This window comes from Schistocerca serialis, chromosome 5, assembly GCF_023864345.2.
Source record: "Schistocerca serialis cubense isolate TAMUIC-IGC-003099 chromosome 5, iqSchSeri2.2, whole genome shotgun sequence".
Taxonomy (NCBI): Eukaryota; Metazoa; Arthropoda; class Insecta; order Orthoptera; family Acrididae; genus Schistocerca; species Schistocerca serialis.
This window is the reverse complement of record NC_064642.1, coordinates 60,648,996-60,671,495: the sequence shown is the minus strand read 5'-3', so window position 1 is coordinate 60,671,495 and position 22,500 is coordinate 60,648,996. Positions and strand designations below refer to the sequence as shown.

Sequence of the window (22,500 nt, the reverse complement as noted above, 5' to 3'; positions counted from 1 at the left end):
GTCCTACCAACCGATCCCTTCTTCTGGTCAAGTTGTGCCACAAACTTCTCTTCTCCCCAATCCTATTCAATACTTCCTCATTAGTTATGTGATCTACCCATCTAATCTTCAGCATTCTTCTGTAGCACCACATTTCGAAAGCTTCTATTCTCTTCTTGTCCAAACTATTTATCGTCCATGTTTCACTTCCATACATGGCTACACTCCATACAAATACTTTCAGAAATGACTTCCTGACACTTAAATCAATACTGGATGTTAACAAATTTCTCTTCTTCAGAAACGCTTTCCTTGCCATTGCCAGCCTACATTTTATATCCTCTCTACTTCGACCATCATCAGTTATTTTGCTCCCCAAATAGCAAAACTCCTTTACTACTTTAAGTGCCTCATTTCCTAATCTAATTCCCTCAGCATCACCCGACTTAATTAGACTACATTCCATTATCCTTGTTTTGCTTTTGTTGATGTTCATCTTATATCCTCCTTTGAAGACACTGTCCATTCCATTCAACTGCTCTTCCAAGTCCTTTGCTGTCTCTGACAGAATTACAATGTCATCGGCGAACCTCAAAGTTTTTATTTCTTCTCCATGAATTTTAATACCTACTCCGAATTTTTCTTTTGTTTCCTTTACTGCTTGCTCAATATACAGATTGAACAACATCGGGGAGAGGCTACAACCCTGTCTTACTCCCTTCCCAACCACTGCTTCCCTTTCATGTCCCTCGACTCTTATAACTGCCATCTGGTTTCTGTACAAATTGTAAATAGCCTTTCGCTCCCTGTATTTTACCCCTGCCACCTTTAGAATTTGAAAGAGAGTATTCCAGTCAACATTGTCAAAAGCTTTCTCTAAGTCTACAAATGCTAGAAACGTAGGTTTGCCTTTCCTTAATCTTTCTTCTAAGATAAGTCGTAAGGTCAGTATTGCCTCACATGTTCCAGTGTTTCTACGGAATCCAAACTGATCTTCCCCGAGGTTGGCTCCTACTAGTTTTTCCATTCGTCTGTAAAGAATTCGTGTTAGTATTTTGCAGCTGTGACTTATTAAGCTGATAGTTCGGTAATTTTCACATCTGTCAACACCTCCTTTCTTTGGGATTGGAATTATTATATTCTTCTTGAAGTCTGAGGGTATTTCGCCTGTTTCATACATCTTGCTCACCAGATGGTAGAGTTTTGTCAGGACTGGCTCTCCCACGGCCGTCAGTAGTTCCAATGGAATATTGTCTACTCCGGGGGCCTTGTTTCGACTCAGGTCTTTCAGTGCTCTGTCAAACTCTTCACGCAGTATCATATCTCCCATTTCATCTTCATCTACATCCTCTTCCATTTCCATAATATTGTCCTCAAGTACATCGCCCTTGTATAGACCCTCTATATACCCCTTCCACCTTTCTGCTTTCCCTTCTTTGCTTAGAACTGGGTTTCCATCTGAGCTCTTGATATTCATACAAGTCGTTCTCTTATCTCCAAAGGTCTCTTTAATTTTCCTGTAGGCGGTATCTATCTTACCCCTAGTGAGATAGGCCTCTACATCCTTACATTTGTCCTCTAGCCATCCCTGTTTAGCCATTTTGCACTTCCTGTCGATCTCATTTTTGACACGTTTGTATTCCTTTTTGCCTGTTTCACTTACTGCATTTTTATATTTTCTCCTTTCATCAATTAAATTCAATATTTCTTCTGTTACCCAAGGATTTCTACTAACCCTCGTCTTTTTACCTACTTGATCCTCTGCTGCCTTCACTACTTCATCCCTCAAAGCTACCCATTCTTCTTCTACTGTACTTATTTCCCCCATTCCTGTCAATTGCTCCCTTATGCTCTCCCTGAATCTCTGTACAACCTCTGGTTCTTTTAGTTTATCCAGGTCCCATCTCCTTAAATTCCCACCTTTTTGCAGTTTCTTCAGTTTTAATCTACAGGTCATAACCAATAGATTGTGGTCAGAGTCCACATCTGCCCCTGGAAATGTCTTACAATTTAAAACCTGGTTCCTAAATCTCTGTCTTACCATTATATAATCTATCTGATACCTTTTAGTATCTCCAGGGTTCTTCCATGTATACAACCTTCTTTCATGATTCTTAAACCAAGTGTTAGTTATGATTATGTTGTGCTCTGTGCAAAATTCGACCAGGCGGCTTCCTCTTTCATTTCTGTCCCCCAATCCATACTCACCTACTATGTTTCCTTCTCTCCCTTTTCCTACACTCGAATTCCAGTCACCCATGACTATTAAATTTTCGTCTCCCTTCACAATCTGTACATGTGCAATATTCAAAGTCGAAATGTGTCAATCAACTATGTGGCACCCAGCTTTTTATCTTATGAAATAACGTGTTTGCCAAAATGTATATATGAAACAGTTTTTTATTCCTTTGAAAAAGTGGTAGACAAACGAATATACTGGTTAAACTAATACAGTGCTGAATATTTGAGAGCAAGGTCTGTAGGATAGCATGTTCTGTGTAAATTTTTAGGTCAAAAGTGCATTGGGAGAAGAAATTTTATCACAGCAGATGCACCACCTGTAATTCGCTAGATTTTATTGGGGAAACTTACTAGTGTTTACTGAAATGACAGTCAGTTTCTTTACAGCTGTCCTTTTTTATTTTTATGTTTATCTCATGTATATACAATTGACTGCAAGACAACATTGTCTCACCTTTAAGGAGCTGTTGGCATGCTCCACAAATCGAGTGCTGTAAGTACTGTAACTGTTGTTCTTATTTCATGTATTTCCTATCATTTTCAGGTTAATATTTTCTCATTTCCATGAAGCACACCTAACAGGTACCTGAGGAAGAGACTACTTGAAAATGAATGAGCATATTTAGGATAAACATAAAAAATAAAATAAAATTTATAGCTATAAGGAAATTGCCTTGCACTGGAAAAAATAAATAATAGCTGAAATTCCTATGGATATCAGGTATGTAGCCAACTCCATGAAAACTTACTGATGTGGAAGTGATGGTAGCTACCAAAATAGTGGTGTCCATGGTGGTTGAGTGACTTAATGTGAATAGCGTCTTTTCATGGTTAGTAAGGTGGAAAATATTGTCCAGTATGGTGGGTCACCGAGCAGATAAGAACCAAGTGAAAAAAGTAAATGTAAAAATTGTGAAGGAATGAGAAAGTGTGTCTCAGCTTCATACCCTCATCATAATGATATCACTAACATGTCTGAGGGAAACATACGGGTTTTTGATGGTAATGAGTCATCTAGGTGGGCCACGAAAAGATTGGGCTTTGAAGATGCCATGCAAATGGCTATGGTTGTTTCATAGATTTGTTTGTCTCTCTATCCTTCAAAATCCGAAATTACCTGAAGCTTCCATTTTTTTCATCTGTCTGCCCTACTTCTACATGCCCAACAAAATGTGCCTGCCTTTCATAGATGGACTATTATCATTAATTTCTGTAATTACACCAACAAGGTACACTCTTCCACAGGGCACTTTGACAATATCTTGTGCACTATTATCCTTTATGGCAAAAACGTAGTAACACCAGATTGAAATAAAATATAGTTTTTACATTTATCATTAGAGTTCCTAAAATAAATGTTAAGTTCAGAATTTCAAAAACTTAGAATAGTGAGAAAGAAAGAGGCTACCATCAATGAGAACAAACTATTTACAAAATGTAATCCAAAATTGTACAAAACATACATCTGTATACACCTAGGCTTATTTACCCTTATAAAGACTGGATAAATACTCACCAAACAATATTCAGGTGTTGTACTTTTGTCTATCAGATCTGGATAGAAAATGTTGAATTTGTATCCTTGAACTATCTTTGGAGGAGGATTATCCATGTCATAATGTGTCTGATTGTATTTATTCCACTCAAATCCAGTGTGAACCCTGAAAATATAACAGTTTTGTCACATGTACTGTAACGTACCACTGTAGACATGACAAGCAGTGAAGTATTCACATTTACCTGTTGAAGTATCTGGGTTTTCTTGGTCGATACTTGTCAGACCATAAGTAGACCTGACTGTCCAACGCACTTTCCACAGAGAACTCAGCTTCATCTGCTGTCATTCCTTTCCTCGCTTCCCGCTGCAGTGCCTGCTCCTCCGCAGTTATAACATTCTAAGGGAAAAGAATCCACTCATGAAACTATGACTAAACTTCAACAGTATTCCACATGGATTTTACATGAAAGGGTAAAGGTTTTATATTGAACTAGCTTTTTACCCACAACTTTACCCCTGTACTTGTGTGTGTGTGTGTGTGTGTGTGTGTGTGTGTGTGCGCGTGTGTGTGTGCGCATGTATGTGTGCGCGCGCTGCACACTCCCCTATTCCCATGTCTCTCTCTGCCTGTCTCCTCCTCCCCCCCTCTCTGTCTGTCCCCTCCTCCCCCCTCTCTAACCAGCTCTCCCTTCTCCTCCCTCTCTCTGTCCATGTCTACCTCCCCCTCTCCTTCACCACTTCACATCTCAGCACATTTTCACTGCTACCCTCACCCTATTTAGAGGTGGCACTTACCCCCATAGTACCTCTTTTCAGGCAATATGTGGTATGCATTCCAAGTTTGGTTGAAACTGATGTGGTGGTTTAGGAGGAGTTGCAGAACATACACACATACTTCCATTTTTAAAACACATATGTGCTTCCAATTTATATACAACTACATGTAGGCTCTTTATGTGCTTATATATGTCTGTAGTTACAATTGGGGAATTGTACAATATGTTATTTTCTTTATTCAGAACATCTTAACTGTAACTGTATTTGTTTGTATATTCATGACACAAGGAGTTACAGTGTGTATAAGGTACACATCCATTTTATCACAATTTTCCAAGTACTTTCTACCAGAGATAACCAAATAGATAACACGCAACACTTTTCTTCATTAAAACTACATAAATGACCTAAAAACTGACTGTATTAATTAAATCAGAAAGCAATATCTATTACAGATAATTTAAGTAATTTCAGATAGAAAGCAACTGAAATTGACAAAATTATGAAAATGATAAGACTGCTACTCACCATATAGTGGAGATACTGAGTTGCAGATAGATAAAACAAAAGACTGTCAAACAAGTAAGCTTTCAGCTAAGAGGCCTTCTTCTGACACACACACACACACACACACACACACACGACCACTGTCTCTGGCTGCCGAGACCAGACAGCGAGTAGCTACACGTGATACTATAAGCTGTCTGGGTGGTGGGGTAAGGGGAGGCTGGGGCATGGGGGGGGGGAGGGGGGGGGGAGGAATAGCATGGTAGGAGTTGGCAATTGTAAAGTGCTGCTTGTGGGAGCAGACAGGGATTAGTTAGAGAGAGAGTAGGGCAGCTAGATGCAGTCGGTAGGACAGATGGAAGGCGGGGGGAGGGGAGTGGCGGGGTGGAGGGGGGGGGGGTAAGAAAAGAGAAGTAAAAGGACAGCAAGTGCATTGCTCAAATAAAGGGCTGTGTAGTGTTGCAGTGGGAACAGGGAAGGAGATAGGTGGATTAAGGACAATTAATAACAAAGGTTGGGGCCATGAGGGTCACAGGAACATAGGATATACTGCAGCGAGAGTTCCCATCTACGCAATTCAGAAAAGCTGGTGTTGGTAGGAAGAATCCTGATCACATAGGCTGTGAAGCAGTCATTAAAATGAAGAACAGTGTGTCAGTCAGCGTGCCCAGCAGCTGAGTGGTTCAGCTTTTCTTGGACACAGTTTTCTGGTGGCCATTCATGCGGACAGAAAGCTTGCTGTTTGTCATGCCCACATAGAATGTAGTACAGTGGTTGCAGCTTAGCTCGTGTAGTACAGTGGTTGCAACTTAGATCGTGTAGTACAGTGGTTGCAACTTAGCTCGTAGGTCACATGACTGGTTTCACATGTAGCCCTGCCTTTGATGGGATAGGTGATGGTGGTAGGACTTATGGGACAGGTCTTGCATCTAGGTCTATTACAGGGAAATGAGCCACAGGCAAGGGGTTGGCAGCAGGGGTTGTGTAGGGCTGGACGAGGATATTGTGCTGGTACAGTGGGCTTCAGAATGCCACAGTGGGAGGGGTAGGAAGGAGAGCGGGTAGGATATTCCTTATTTCAGGGCACTATAAGAGATGAGAGGTTGTCGAAACTTTGGTGGAGAATGTGATTTAGTTGCTCCTGTCCTGGGTGGTACTGAGCCATGAGGGGAACGCTCCTCTGTGGCCAGATGGTGGGACACTGGGAGGTGTGTGCTGACTGGAGAGATGAGGTGTGGGAGATCTGTTTCTGCTACTATGCTCAGTGTAAGTGTAAGAGTAAGGTCAAGGTAAAATTTATCAACCAGCACAAGAGACGGCATTGATATTAAATAATTTTTTTTGGTCATATTGAACAATAATGTAAATCAAGTGAAATTTTGATCAGCTGTTAGTTTTTGTTCATATGGCTTTATAAAGCAGTCAAGTTGTGTGTGTTTTGTTCAAATGAATAAACTGAAATACTGTACTGTCATAAAATATATGTTTCAGACAGTTTTACATCAACAGATTTTCATCAAAACATGGTAAAGGATTTTAAGAACATGGTCAGTACATCTTATATGAAAGATTTACTATTTATGTTTCACGCAAAACTTATAACATAAATGGAGCTGCGCTCAAACAAGGATGAGAGTGACATACAACAATCAGCATTGTAGTTGTAAAGTATCATAGCTGTGCTGGGAAGGAACTAGAGCTCCAAGTATTAACAGAAAGCACTGAGGCAGAAATTGTATAGGAATTGAAAGGTGACTAAAGCCAGAGATAAGGTGAGCTGAAGTTTCTATCAAGGACATAATGGTATACATAAAGGATAGATTAAATTCAGTTAGTGATAGCATACTTGTTGCTCTTAGAAGTAGTGTATCTTGTAGTGATATTTCAGGAGACAGCTGCTACAAGATAATATGAGTTGAGGTTATATTTGATGAGAAGAATTAACGAATAATTGGTTCCTTATATTGATCCATGACTCAGATGATGAAGTTGCTGAAGTGTTCATGGAAAATCTGAATCCAGTTTGATTAGATTACTGACTCACACAATTATGGAGAGAGGTGACTTCTATCTACCCTCGATTTGTTGCTGAAAATACATTTTTAAAGTCAGTGGTAGGCACAAAGCATCATCCGATATTATACTAAATGCATTCTCCAAAAATTGTTTTCATCAATTAGGTCATGACCACACAAAGTATGAATCATTGTGATAACATAATAGACCTCTTGGCAAAGAATAACCTGAGCAAAAGAGAGTATCATGAGGGACAGGTATTAGTGATCACACGGTTGAGACTGAATACCATAACATCCAAAATCCACCAAAAATAAAAACATAATATACCTCTTTAATAAGAAGCACGTAAAAATTTGCTTGACAGCTTCCTAAGGGAAAGTCCTCCATTCCCCCCAAACTTACTACGTACACACAGAGCTGAAGTGGCTTAACTTCACGAGAAACAGTATTGAAGGTAACTGAGAGATTAATATCAATTAAATTAATAATAGATAGAACATATCGCGATTAAAACACAAAACTGGAAAGGACACTGTTGCAGAAGCAACAGAAAAAAAGCGTACCAGGTTTAAAACAACGTACAATCTACACGATTGGTGACGATTTGCAAAAGCTCAAAATTTAGAGCAGAATTCAATGTGAGATGCTTTTCATAGTTGCCACAATGAAACTGTCTCAAAATCTGGCAAAAAATCCAGAGAGATTCTGGTCATATATAAAGTATACCAGTGGCAAAACACAATCAATACCATCATCACTGCACAATAGCAATGGTAAAGTTACCAATGACAGCACTCCTAGAAGAAAGAATATTGAGGAGACATGGCTTAGCCACAGCCTGGGAGATGTTTCCAGAATGAGAATTTCACTCTGTAGTGGAGTGTGGTCGAGCACCTGCACGCGAAAGGCAAAGGTCCCAAGTTCAAGTCTCGGTCCGGCACACAGTTTTAACCTTCCAGAAAGTTCCATGTAAGTTCACACTCCACAGCAGAGTGAAATTTTCATTTTATATACACCTGTTCACTCAGTGAAAGAACCATACATAAGGACTGGAAAGTTGCACAGGTCACACAAATACTCAAGGCAGGAGTTAAGTAACCCATTGAATTATAGACTGTATCACTGATATCACTTTGCAGTAAGATTGTGTACACATACTTTGTTTGAACAATATGAAATACCTCAAAGAAAATGATCTATTGACACATAGCACAGATTCAGAAAATTAACTTGTGAAAAAAAAATTGGTCCATTCCCAGGAAGTAACGGTTGCTATTGACAGAGAATCTCAAGATGATTTCATATTTTTAGATTTCCAAAAGGTTTTTGACTCCGTTCTTCACAAGTGGCTTCTAATCAAATTGCATGGCTGTGGCATATTGTCTCAGTTATACAATCGCATTTGTGATTTCCTGTCAGAAATGACACAGTTTGTAGTTGAAATAAAGCACGAACCCTTGAAAGGAGTGTGCATTAGCAGTGTGTTGTCATCCGTGAGAGTGCACCATGAAAGAACAGTACTGTGAACTTCCGACAGAGTCTGCTACAGGCGAGTGCCGCACTATGCTCACACTCAGTTATCATGTTAATACGGCTTGCATACATTTGCTTTATCTTATTGTCGACTGGCGACTCCATAGAGTGCTGTGTGCACAATGACCATATACGTGTAATTAGAAGGAAGGTCAGCGTTAGCCATAATATTGATGGTTTATTGACAGCAAAATCGATTGTCAATCACATAGTGATCATCTTCAGTGCTGTGCTGTACAAATTAAACTCATAGACACTGGTGTCAAGTTATTATCAGTAACCAAAGCTATGAAACGATCACAATGAGTTATTGTGATCGTGTTAGCAACAATGCATCCCACAATGGGCTGGGGACGACATTAACTGATAAATATTCTGACGACTCCGAGTAGCCTATTGCATACATGTCGAAGACGCTTAATTCAGTTCTGACTGGATATGCACAAATAGAGAAGCTCTCGCCATTGTTTAAGAAGTTTCATGTTTTCCTGTATGGTGTAAAATTCCATCTCATCATGAATCACAAGCTGTTAGGTTCGCTGTTTAACCTCTCAGTGTTGTTGCCAGACAAAGCAGCGCATCGCCTTCGACATTGGGCACTGTTCCTCTCTCAGTACAACAAAAAGATTCACTTCCGCCCCAAGGCAGAACATGTGACTGCTGACATACTCTCCCATATTCCAGCTGGTCTGGACCCAGTTTTTGAGTGGAAGGAGTTACTCTGTTTCCACATTGATGAATGCGCTCAACAAACTCAATGGTTTTCCAATCACTAGCGCTCGGGCTACATGGGCTAGTGCTACCGATCCAAATTTAAGGAAAGTGATACATTGCGTACAACATTGTTGGCCTCAGGTGCCTCCATCACAGGCATCTGACCCCCTCCGTAACTACTGTGTCTTTTGGCATGGTTTCTCTGCCACTGATGGTGTTCTACTCCTTGATACAGACTATTCAGCTCCTTGCACAGTGGCTCCCTTGGCTCTCTGTTTGGAGATCCTGCAACTGCTGCATGCTGGTCACTGCGGGGCGTCACACACCAAGACGTTAGCCTACCACCATGGTTTTTGGCCTGCTCTGAACGTCAACTTTACTCATTTGGTTACAGTATGTTCTCAATGGACATCACAGCAAGTGCCCCCCCCCCCCCCCGGCAATGTTGTCTCCATGGTCGCAACCTTCGCAAGCCTTGGACCGTCTCCATATCGATTTTTCTGGCCCTTTTCTTACTGCATACTGCATAATAATAACTGATGCATTCTCTCGGTTCCCATATATTGTTTGTTGCCCATCACCTTCGCCCTCTGCCACCGTGTCAGCCCTGTCAAAAATTTTTCCCATCATAGGACTTCCGTCAACATCTGTTTCCGATAACAGTCCTCGGTCTGTGTTACAGGAGTTTTCCTCCTCCTGTAACGCCCATGGGATTCACTGCATTTTCTCCCTGTCCTACCACCCACAGAGGCTGAAAGGATGGTTAAAACATTCAAAATACAAATGAAAAACTACATGACTCAATCCCTGTCCAACACTGTCTTGGATCAATTTCTGCATTCCTATCGGTTCACACACTTCGGCAACAACAGCCCTGCTGAACTGCTCCACAGGCATCATCTCTGGATGCTCCTGCATCTCCTGCAGCCCGGCCAGGGACGCCAACCCTTGCAGCCATCATCCTGATTCCGAGCTGGGGCGACTGCCTGGGCATGCGGGTTTGGTCATCGCCCAACACGGATTCCTGCTGTCATCTCCCAATGACACGGCTGCCATTTGTGCGATGTCCATATGGAGGGGGGCCTCTGTGCCCACCATTATGACCAGTTCCGCCTGTGGATGGACAACCGGATAGCCTCGGCTGGGATGCCAACATTGCCACACCAGTCTGCGTCACTCGACAGGTAACTTGATGTGGCTGGATTCCTGGCACGACACATGAGGGGTCCCCTGTCACCGGTGAATGAACTTGGTACAGCTTCTCCAATATCGCTACCAGTTCCAACGCAGCCGCCGTCCACACCGGAGCCATCTTCTCTGCCTCAGCAGCCAACTGTGAGGCACCAGCACCACCAGGCCCTGGTCGGATGTGGACATGGATCTCATGCCAACATACACATCTTACTGTATGAGTTGACACAAGAAGGTGGACTGCAATGCTGTCCGCACCCCAAGTACTTCCGACCATATACGCCAGTATCCACACGTCATCTCAGTCAGAGCCTTGTGGAGGAAGATGCCATGGACATCTTGCGAACCCAAGCTATTCCTCAAGGAAATAGGAATGAATTAATGCATGTGCACTTGAAAGCCGCGCGCATATTAACAGTGTGTCATCCACAAAAGTGCACTGTAAAAGAGCAATACTGTGAACTTCCAACAGAGCCCACCACGGGCAAGTGCCTACTTAATCCCTGCCACATTATGCCCACACTCATTTATCATGTTACTACTGCTTGCATACATCTGCCTTATCTCATTGTGTTCAGCTGTATGTTATGGTGATTGGCATACATGCTACAGTCTAATAAAGTTGCACTAACATTCTTGGTTGTGGTGTGTGTCAAAGTTACAACAGTAGTAACTAATGGGAAGTCATTAACTGAGACAGAAGTGATGTCTGGTGTTCCCCAAGGAAGTGTTATAGGCTCTGTGCTGTTTCTAATCTATATAGATGATTTGGGAGATAATGTGACTGTTTGCAGATGATGCTGTCATATAATGCCTAGTAAATTTATCAGAAGACCAATAAGAATTACAAAATGATTTACAAACATACCTGTATGATGCAAAAAGTGGCAACTGACCCTGAACAATATAAGTGTAAAGTAGTAAAATAATCCATTAAATTTCGGTTACACAATAGATAATACAAATTTAAAGGTAAAAAATCAACTAAATATCTAGATTACAATTACAGACAACTTAAATTGGAATCATCCCACAGAAAAAGTTATGGAGAAGCCAAATCAAAGTCTGTTTTTTTACTGACGGAACACTTAAAGCCAGTCCAACAAATCTACTAAAGACATCGCCTACACTATCTCTGTTCATCCTCTGCTACAGTACTGCTGCACAATATGAGATCTTTACCAGATAGGATCGATGGAGGACATTGAGAAAGTTCAAAGAAGGGCAGATTGTTTTGTATTACCATGTAAAAAAAGGGAGAGAACAGCACGCTACGTGAGTTGGGGCGACATTAATTAAAACAGGGCATTTTTGGCTGTGGCAAGATCTTTTTACAAAATTTAAATCATCATCTTTATCCTCTGAATACAAAAACCTACACAGTGGGAAATGACCATTGTCATAAAATAGGAGAAATCAGAGCTCAAACGGAAATATTTAGATGCTCATTTTTCCTGTATGCTATTCATGAGAGGAACAGTTGAGAAATAGTCTGAAAGCACTTGGGTGTGAACTGCAAAACAGTGACATAGATGATGTAAATGTAGAGTACGAGGAAGTCACTGAGCTGACATAAGGCACAATGGATTACATCTATTTGGAAATATTACAGACATTGTTTCCTGGGACACAAAAGTACACTCCTGGAAACTGAAATAAGAACACCGTGGTGAATTCATTGTCCCAGGAAGGGGAAACTTTATTGACACATTCCTGGGGTCAGATACATCACATGATCACACTGACAGAACCACAGGCACATAGACACAGGCAACAGAGCATGCACAATGTCGGCACTAGTACAGTGTATATCCACCTTTCGCAGCAATGCAGGCTGCTATTCTCCCATGGAGACGATCGTAGAGATGCTGGATGTAGTCCTGTGGAACGGCTTGCCATGCCATTTCCACCTGGCGCCTCAGTTGGACCAGCGTTCGTGCTGGACGTGCAGACCGCGTGAGACGACGCTTCATCCAGTCCCAAACATGCTCAATGGGGGACAGATCCGGAGATCTTGCTGGCCAGGGTAGTTGACTTACACCTTCTAGAGCACGTTGGGTGGCACGGGATACATGCAGACGTGCATTGTCCTGTTGGAACAGCAAGTTCCCTTGCCGGTCTAGGAATGGTAGAACGATGGGTTCGATGGCAGTTTGGATGTACCGTGCACTATTCGGTGTCCCCTCGACGATCACCAGTGGTGTACGGCCAGTGTAGGAGATCGCTCCCCACACCATGATGCCGGGTGTTGGCCCTGTGTGCCTCGGTCGTATGCAGTCCTGACTGTGGCGCTCACCTGCACGGCGCCAAACACGCATACGACCATCATTGGCACCAAGGCAGAAGCGACTCTCATCGCTGAAGACGACACGTCTCCATTCGTCCCTCCATTCACGCCTGTCGCGACACCACTGGAGGCGGGCTGCACGATGTTGAGGCGTGAGCGGAAGACGGCCTAACGGTGTGCGGGACCGTAGCCCAGCTTCATGGAGACGGTTGCGAATGGTCCTCGCCGATACCCCAGGAGCAACAGTGTCCCTAATTTGCTGGGAAGTGGCGGTGCGGTCCCCTACGGCACTGCGTAGGATCTTACGGTCTTGGTGTGCACCCGTGCGTCGCTGCGGTCCGGTCCTAGGTCGACGGGCACGTGCACCTTCCGCCAACCACTGGCGACAACATCGATGTACTGTGGAGACCTCACGCCCCACGTGTTGAGCAATTCGGCGGTACGTCCACCCGGCCTCCCGCATGCCCACTATACGCCCTCGCTCAAAGTCCGTCAACTGCACATACGGTTCACGTCCACGCTGTCGCGGCATGCTACCAGTGTTAAAGACTGCGATGGAGCTCCGTATGCCACGGCAAACTGGCTGACACTGACGGCGGCGGTGCACAAATGCTGCGCAGCTAGCGCCATTCGACGGCCAACACCGCGGTTCCTGGTGTGTCCGCTGTGCCGTGCGTGTGATCATTGCTTGTACAGCCCTCTCGCAGTGTCCGGAGCAAGTATGGTGGGACTGACACACCGGTGTCAATGTGTTCTTTTTTCCATTTCCAGGAGTGTATTTTTAATATTGAATACACTGCAAAGGATGAAGCAACAACGGGTGAATTTATGTTAATGTTCCTGATCAATTACACAGAAAAATAAACCTTAAAGTACCATAATTTTCACACATCAATACACAGCAGAAAGTCTGCAACAGCGCCTAAGGTGAACATTCTGCAAGAAAAAACATGTTTCAGAAATGAAATTCACAGTCTCTGTTCACAACCAGTTTCAAAAACATAAGCAAAAGAATGGAAAAAGGTCATTTATATATAAGGTATCTAGTAACACAAATCATATGAGACAAATAGTTAAGTACAGATGAATAAAATTTGAAGGTTTGTCTGAATACTTCAGTGTTTTACTTGGCATGGCCCCACTGAGGGTAGTATATTCTTGCTTTTCTCTGACGTGCTGGAACATGCAGCCAGTCATTAAGGAATTTGCATTTCAACTTGGAATCTGAGTAATGACACAACAACTTGGGAGTTGTAGTGATACTTACTCATCATTTTAAAAGATATAAATGCTACAGATGAATAATTAAATCTTACCCACCCCCCTTTCTCTATAGCTCTCCACCTTCTCCACAGTCGCTTTTCTCTCTTTGTCTGCCACACTTCCATATCATAAAGTTAATTTCTCTCTGTCTTTCTCTCAGACTTTAGTTCTAGTTATGTCAGAAAGAAAAAAAAACTCATGGCACACAGGTGTGTATACAGATTTCTTTAACTTGTGTTTTAAGGTGCTATATCAGGGTTATCAGTCTTTCAGTATGAATGCCACAGAAATACCATGTACAATGGCAACAACCCACATTCAAACACTTATTATCCAGATATTCTGAACTAATCACTCATACTTTTAATTATGAAGGGAGGAAGATTAAGGTTTAAAATCCTGATGACTACAGGATCATTAAGATATAAAGCACCAACTCAGATTGGAGAAGGGTAGCAAAAGAAATTGGTCATGTCCTATTCAAAGAAATCCCTTTTCTATTTGCTTTGTTCTTATATTTTTCTTTCAGTTACAGTCTATCTCTGAAATATTTTTATTTGTCAGTATATCAATTTTTTACTACTGAAGTTTTCCCTTCTTTTCTATCAGCCTGCCTCGCATTTTCACTTGGATAATGTATAATTCTTTTCAGCCTTTAACTATTACACCCAAACAACTGATTGGGGAAAAGGAACAATTCCAATATGACTTCTTTTTACATCAGTTTGTCCTTGTGAACAAAACACACATGACTACTTTAAATACTGCTCACACTTGATATACATTACTGTGTAAACTGTACCAAGATAAAAAAAAGATATGGCAGTACAAAGACCTTGTTGGACCATAAGTAGTTTAAAGAGTAAAAGTAACAACTCACTGAATGGTTTTGAAGTGCTGAGTTTTCAGTACGCACACATACAACACAGATAACTTTGCTAGCTTTTATGGTGAAACCTCCTTCACAAATTTAGTACACACACACACACACACACACACACACACACACACACACACACACACACACACACACACACACACTTCCGCCTCTCCTCCAGATGTAGTCAGCCAGGACAAAGCTAGCTACAGATTTTGTGTGTGTGTGTGTGTGTGTGTGTGTGTGTGTGTGTGTACACTCTACACCTGAAGAAAGATTCACCTGAAAGCTAGCAAAGTTCTCGGTGTTACATATGTGCCTACTGAAAACTCAGCACCTCAACTACTTAGTGAGTTGTTACCTTTACCACTTAAATAAACAAAATTTCAGTTGTCTAAACATCATCTCTATGCCAGGGTGAGAACAAGTCTCCTTTCTCTTTCTATAAATTTACAGGTGCGATGACTTCAATGGTTCAGATATCCAGCTGACTATTACAAATTGATGATTAATAATGTGAGGGCCTGTAAAATGTTTTAGGCAACCTGCTCTTCTGGCAAAGACTAAAAATGCAAAGAACTAAGATGTCCTTTCTATGTATTAATTGCAGAAGATTGCTGTAGTAAGGATTTGGTGACAGAAAACTACCGAGAATGAGATAAATGTAACAGAGATGACACTTGTGCTGCGCTTTGGAAAACACCCAATGCTGTATCAGCTGCTACCTGTTTAGAAATTACTGTCACTCCAGTGAAGTCCCTGTGCCAGAGATAGAAATTGTTCATAGACATATGATAAAAAATAAGTGAAACTGTACTGCATTGCTATTATGTTAACAAGTTCAGAGCTCTACAACTAAATTGTGGTTTCTATTGTAGCCCTGTGTTTGAGCAGTCTCTGTCCTGCATTAATTAATGATAATTTGAGAAATAAGGAAATAGGAATGGAAAGTTGGAGAATGATCAGCTGAAAGAAGTGAAGGTTGTATAGGAAAAGGAATTATGTTTTGTACAGCTATCGGCATGTGAACAACACGTAACCATATATTATGTTCTTACTTTTATAACTCAGTAACATATTTTGATTCTCACCTCTATTCTACTTCCTGTGCCTTGTACTTGCATTCTTGCAAACATTAATCGTTGCAAGTCATCTTCCTCAGTTGTTACAAGTGTTCCAGGGTCGAGCTGGGACTGGCTCAGATACTGCGGACTGTACCCTCCTGATTCGTAATCAGCAAAACTCTCCGAAAGCATTGCACAAGCTGCTTGTTCTGAAGCTTCCTTTGCTCTAAAACACATAAGTAAAATAATGAATATAACATAAGGTATTCATGTAAATGAATATATATTTTAATGTTATTAATGTTTACAATTATTTAATAAAAACACAAAAACATTTATACATTTATTTAATGGTCTGCATCTCGAACAGCAAATATATTCAAATTCCTATTATAAAATAGAATGTGACAATACTGCTGTAATTTTAATGCCATTCAGTGAGGTGTTGTGGTTATCATCACAGCCTGGTGTGCTACAGATCACCACATCAAACTGACCCATTATTTATTACTTTGTGTCTACCACTTCTGGAAGATGATTGAAATATCTTTTCAAGCATCCATCAGTGTTCTCCAGAGATGCTGGTCAAGACCAAATGAAATGGCTGAAAGGTTTCGTCTGAGTCTCACGTATAACAGGTGGGATGACATGACGCATTTGGCAAAAGTTTACTCTTACTTGGATGGCACAGCCCAGCAGTGGTTCAAGATCAATGAATAGTGTGATAGCTGGGACAAATTCCGGGTCAAACTAAACAAAACATTTGATGATGATCAGCAGCAAGTCTGTCTAGCTGAGGTACAACTGAAGAAACCTCATGGAGAAATAACACAGTTGTGCATACAGAATGTTTTGCCCCTATAACACATCATGAATCCCAACATGACAGAAGTAGACAAAATCTCCACTTGATGAAAGGAGTCACAGAAGACATGTACCGAGCTCATCTGGTAAAGGATATCACAGCATAGGAGCTCATCAACTGGCACCAGAGGATTGAGGAAATAAAACAGAACAGAGCTGGACAAGAGGTATAACTGACTTCTGAATGTGATCCCCAGGGCAGCTGTTCTTCTGAACACCATGACCTCACTTCTCTTGTATTCCAGATGGTATGAGAAGAGATACAACAGTGTATTGCACTCAGAAATGTACACAAGAAGTAGCAGCCTTGAATGTCAACCCAATATGTCACAAAGTAGTAGAGATTGTTGAGAAAGAGGTGTATCAGTCTTTAGCATCAATCTCTATTATCAGTTGAATGCGCCATGAAGAATGGACTCGGACAACTTGGACTTCTGCTGGAACCATCAAACCAAACACAAGAACAACCATCTCCTTCACCAAGTAAGTCTCCCCACTAAAAAAAAGACATTTCAAAGACTGAGGACAACACACCATTCTGTTTTCACTGTGGGTGTCCTGGATACGTTGTGCACTACTGTAGAGGAAGAAGACGAGTGTTTGACAACTATTGTGCCACAACACATCTACCATGACAACAGTCCTATTCGAGCCATTCATCTGCCACTGACTACAATCATCCCGTGATCTGAAGTTCATGGCTATATCCTAGGTGAGGTCACTCCCCAACATGCTGTAACCATTCCCCATCCCTGCACAGAGGTGCCACCTGCTCGTCTAGCTGCCAAATTCTGTAAACCTAAACTAGGTGACCATCAGTGGAGATGAGGCTGCCAAAGATGAAAATCCTCCCCAGACAACAATTACCGAGAGGGCAGGTAATTTCATGAATGGCCACACAGTCCGAGAGCAAGACAACTCGGGGACTTATTTTTCTGTAATGTCGAATTCTTATCATTACCAGCTAAAGAAGACTATGTTTCATGATACTAAAGCGATGGTGCGGATGGTTGCAAATGGGAAATATGCCCAACCAACAGGAACATGTATTGCAAGAATAAACATCAATGAAAGAACACAGCACTACAAATTTGTTGTTTTAACAGACTGTAGCCACATCGTTATTCTCGGATGGGACTGGTTGGAGGCATCCCAAGTGTTGTAGATTGTAATAAATCAGGGTTCCAGATCGGCAAAGCCATTCCAACAAACACACATAACAAAAATTGCTGTGGGATGTTGTTTGCCTCTGAAGACATTGTTATCCTACCATGATAAACAAGAATTCCAGCTGTCAAGCAATATGCACAGTTAAACTGTGAATCATTTGTTGGCTGCAAATAGCTCCTCAGGCTCACAAAGACAATCTACATGCCAGAAATGATCGTAAGCACTGTAAGGAGTCAGAGAACTTTTGGATCACTAATGGTCATGGGCTGCCACAACTCATCCCTAAAGGTATATGTGTAGGGACAGACGAACCAGAATAGGAAGGCCAACTGATGAAGAATTGTTCTCAGCTACCACTACAGACAATGTTGGGAAGCAAGCTACTATCAAACTGCCAATAGGATTTGGCCTGACTAAGGAACAACATACAGGGTGTATACGTGGACAAGGGAAAAAAATTACCGGATTTCTCCCGGATTTCCCGGTTAAAAATACACTTTCTCCCAGATGAAAATACACTGTTTCCGTGTTAAGTGACAGTATACTCTTCCTCGGCATTGTAAAAGTCATCAATCCTTTGAATGTTTATGGTTTTATATACCGATGTAGAATTTCCTGGCACTTTAGAAAACGAAACTTAGGGGGAAAAACACATTTTGAAAGACCTTTGATGTGCAGCAAAATGTATGCTGCATATTTTTGTATTACGAAGGTATAAATTTGAATTCCACCAAATAACGCATGTCACTTTCGGAAGCATTGAAATTGCGATGTGCTTTTGTAAGCGTCATAGCTCATTCACATGATCTTGCCAGCTGATGGCAGCAATAGGACACGTGATGTAGTCAGCCAATAGCAAGATCACTCTTAATTAGCGCGAATACACAAATAAGAAAAGTTAATGGCTTAAATTAATATACATAGCATTCACATATAATATTGGTCTCGAATATTAATAAGTTGGAAGAGAAGCTAAGTGTCCACATATAATGTTGATATTTTTTGCACGTGTTGCACTTTAAGATACATACACAAATGTGCCAGTAAAATTTTTAATAACGACGCAAATGTCTCATCGTCCTCAAAGAGTTGATTTTTAAATGAGAATAAAATGCTTTGTGATTTAAGAAATTCATCGTACATTCTCACACATAATTCATCTTGTGTAACAGGAAATCTGCTTTGAATGTAACGCTTTTCAAACCACCATTCGCAATATTTTCCCGCGACCTATTAGAAATAGGTTTGTTTCAGCAGTTGCAAGAAAGCGCCAGATAACTGGCGTCACCACGCTTGCGCAGCTACGATGATGCAGGAAGCCCATATGTTCGTAGGTGTAAAACATTAAAAGATCTTACATTATGTCATAAAAGAAACAAGACATCAGAGGATAGTTCAAGAGCGCCGGGATTTCGCGAACCATACTAAAGTGCATAATTTGGCTTAAAATGCACATCCGTAGGTAAATTTTCTTGGAGTACCAGTACTCATGTTTGGTTCTTTATTATAGCATAATGCCATACGTGCACTTGACATGCAGCGAACAGTTGAAACTAGCCAATAGTGTGAAATTAAACACTTTGTTTCAAATAAATTGACTGCCTCACTGGAAAGGATTAATAAAAGCCAAATCTCTTTAGCAAACCAACAAAAATAACTTCATAGTTCTGTAAGGCGATTAATGCTTGACTGTCAAAGGTGGAAATAAAATATGAAATTATTAACATATTTTAGCAGGCCGTAATTATGCGAACGTATTTTAATTCATTTGATAGCTCCCGGCCACAAAAATCTGTTTTGTTATCAATTAACGTGAACGAAGAGGAAACAACAAAATTGCTGAACGGAAACACAGGTCACGTGGAGACGACCCACCTCCCTACCACAACTCTGACTGCTCTGTGCGTCAGCCCCGGATCTACGATATTACGGAACCGGGGCAATATTAAGTAGTGGGGCCCAGCCACACTTCCGTAACCAGAAGCGGGAGTAGGTACTACTCATACGCGACTCAACTGCACATGCGCAAGAGCCCGCCCGCATCTGCTCAAACGAATCTAATTTAAACAGTTGTCACGTCACGCTCATCAGAGGCAATTTGTTATAAAGCATTGCATAGTGTTCCTAAAGCCTGTGACACACTTTGCTGTTGCCAGATGCTTGTATGAGCACTGTTTTTTTGTTGTATACGGCGCATTTCCTTTGCAACTTAAGTTCCCCCCCCCCCCCCCCCTCCCGTTCATGTTTTGTTGCTGCAGTAGCAGGATACAGTAATATCTTTTGTTACAGTATTGGTTCTTACCAGTCAAAATCACAAAAATTTAACTGAAAACTAAAACAATGAAAAATTCCCGAAATTCTAAACAATTCCTGGGTTTTTCCCAGTTTTCTCCCAGATGAAAAAATTCCCGGGTTTTTCCCGGATCTCCTGGTTGTCCCGGGTCATATACAGCCTGAACATAGGTTAGTCATAAGAAAAAAATTACGAAAAGGATAGCCTCAGCTGCACCTTATAGGAGGAGCAATTTGGTATGTTGGAGTCTGGGATGGGAAGAAGGGTGAAGGATAGCAGGGTAGGGGTGGGGGAATGGGAGTACTGCTTGTGGGAGCATGCAGGGATGTGGTGGGGATGGGGTAGGGCTGCTAGATGCAGCCAACAGGTTTGGAGGGAGTGGAGGGCAGATTGTGGCTACTTTGGGTCACGCTGTTTATAGGAAGCTCACCCACACTGATTCGTATCTACAGACTGATACTTTTCACCATCCAGCTCAGAGTGAAATGGTACTTCATTTCTTGGTTCACAGGGCCCATGTAATCTCAGACCCTGATAGTCTTATCAGCAGAATTAGAACATCTTGAGGTCACCTTTTGCCACAATGGTTATGGTGAATGATACACCAGATGGGCATTGCACTACTGATGAACCGTGCGCCGGGCGAGTGATGATGATGATAACAATGAAGTGATACCAAAGTCTTTGCCTTTCTGCCTTATGTAGGAAGTATTTCCAACAGGATTGGTCATAATGTGGGGAAATATGATGTGACATGCTTTTCAACTATCATCTAAGGTTAGGGTCTTTTCACGATTAGAAAGGATGATCTTGGTTTGCATAACGTGGGTCTCTACCCTATTCCTTGTAGTTGTGGCACTTTGTATATTGGTCACACCATCTAGACTGTGGACCAGTGCACCGAGCTTAAGCGTCACACGTGCTTAGAACAGCTAAGCAAAACTGTTATTGCAGACTCTTGCTTTGGCACCGGTCAACCTATGGAATATAACAACATGGAGGCTCTGCCATGCACCCCAAGCTACTGGGACAGTGTTATTAACAAAACCGTAGAAACAAAATTAGAAAGTGACATTATAAATAGAGCTGGAGGTTTTTGCTTAAATTCTGTGTGGAATCCTGCTCTCTCCTACAGCAAAAAAGTGGAGGGACAGAGTTTATGCTACCTCAATTGTTGGTTATTAATTTGCACTATTAATAAACAGGATTCGGAAGATCCGAAGGTATCGACCGTCCACCATGTTATCCTTAGCTGACAGGCATCACTGGTAGCGGGTATGGAGGGGTATGTGGTCGGCACCTGCTCTCCCGGCCGTCAACAGCTTTTGTGACTGGAACCACTACTTCTCAATTGAGTATCTCCTCAACTGGCCCGACGAGGGCTGAGTGCACCCCACTTGCCCACAGCACTTGGCAGACCTGGACAATTACCCATTCAAGTGTTAGCCAAGCCTGACAGCGCTTAACTTCAGTGACCTGACGGGAACTGGTGTTGCCACTGCAGCACAGCCGTTGGCACTGATAACTTCTAAGATCGCTCATCTTTGGTTGGGTGGTGGTGCTAGTGTTTACACTGTGTGTGTGTGTGTGTGTGTGTGTGTGTGTGTGTGTGTGTGTGTGTGTGTGTGTGGAGGGGGCGGGTGCGCGTGTGCTGCTCTTGTGTATGTTTACAGAAATGCTCTGCATACTGAGATTGAAAATTCCCTTCCACTTGGCAGGGTGTGCATCTGTCAAAATATCAGCTGTTGCCAAGGATGTCACCTAGCTGCATTCCTGTAAGTTTCACGAACATTGTATACACTTGGAGAAACACAGTTCTCTTGACTGTTCTTGCAGTATGTTGGAGTTTTAAATGTGCTTTCAGTTCTATGTTTTCTATTGATGACCTAGCTTTTGGATATGGGCTCGAGTGTTGTTACGACATGGCAGTATGATGGTGGTGACAAGTGCTTTGTGTACCACTTGAGTCATATGAAAGCATCTTCATGACAACCATCCTTCACTATAAAGGCAAGAACTAGCTCTCCATAACAAACCATCTCCATTCACCCATATTTACTGTTAGATAATTTATAATACCACTTTTTCCTCTAGTTACTTTTGTCTCTTATTTAGTGATGTATTTCCATTTATGTTTTGGCTTACTTCTTTCTCTTTTTGCTCTATCAACACTCACTGGAGAGTCAGTTGCTTTCACATTATTACATATTTTGAAAGTGTAAT

General features: G+C 41.7%; 1 protein-coding gene across 3 annotated transcripts in view; it reads right to left on the bottom strand.

Moving 5' to 3' along the window:
- LOC126481174 (cactin) overlaps window positions 1-22,500 on the bottom strand; it is a 165,355-nt gene that overhangs the window by 3,800 nt on the left and 139,055 nt on the right. For all 3 annotated transcript variants that reach the window (XM_050104744.1, XM_050104745.1, XM_050104746.1), the window contains exons 9-11: window positions 15,978-16,176; window positions 3,961-4,115; window positions 3,737-3,881 (exon numbers count right to left, since the gene is read on the bottom strand). In XM_050104744.1, the coding sequence (XP_049960701.1) occupies window positions 3,737-3,881; window positions 3,961-4,115; window positions 15,978-16,176 (499 nt within the window). The remainder of the gene's footprint in view (window positions 1-3,736; window positions 3,882-3,960; window positions 4,116-15,977; window positions 16,177-22,500) is intronic.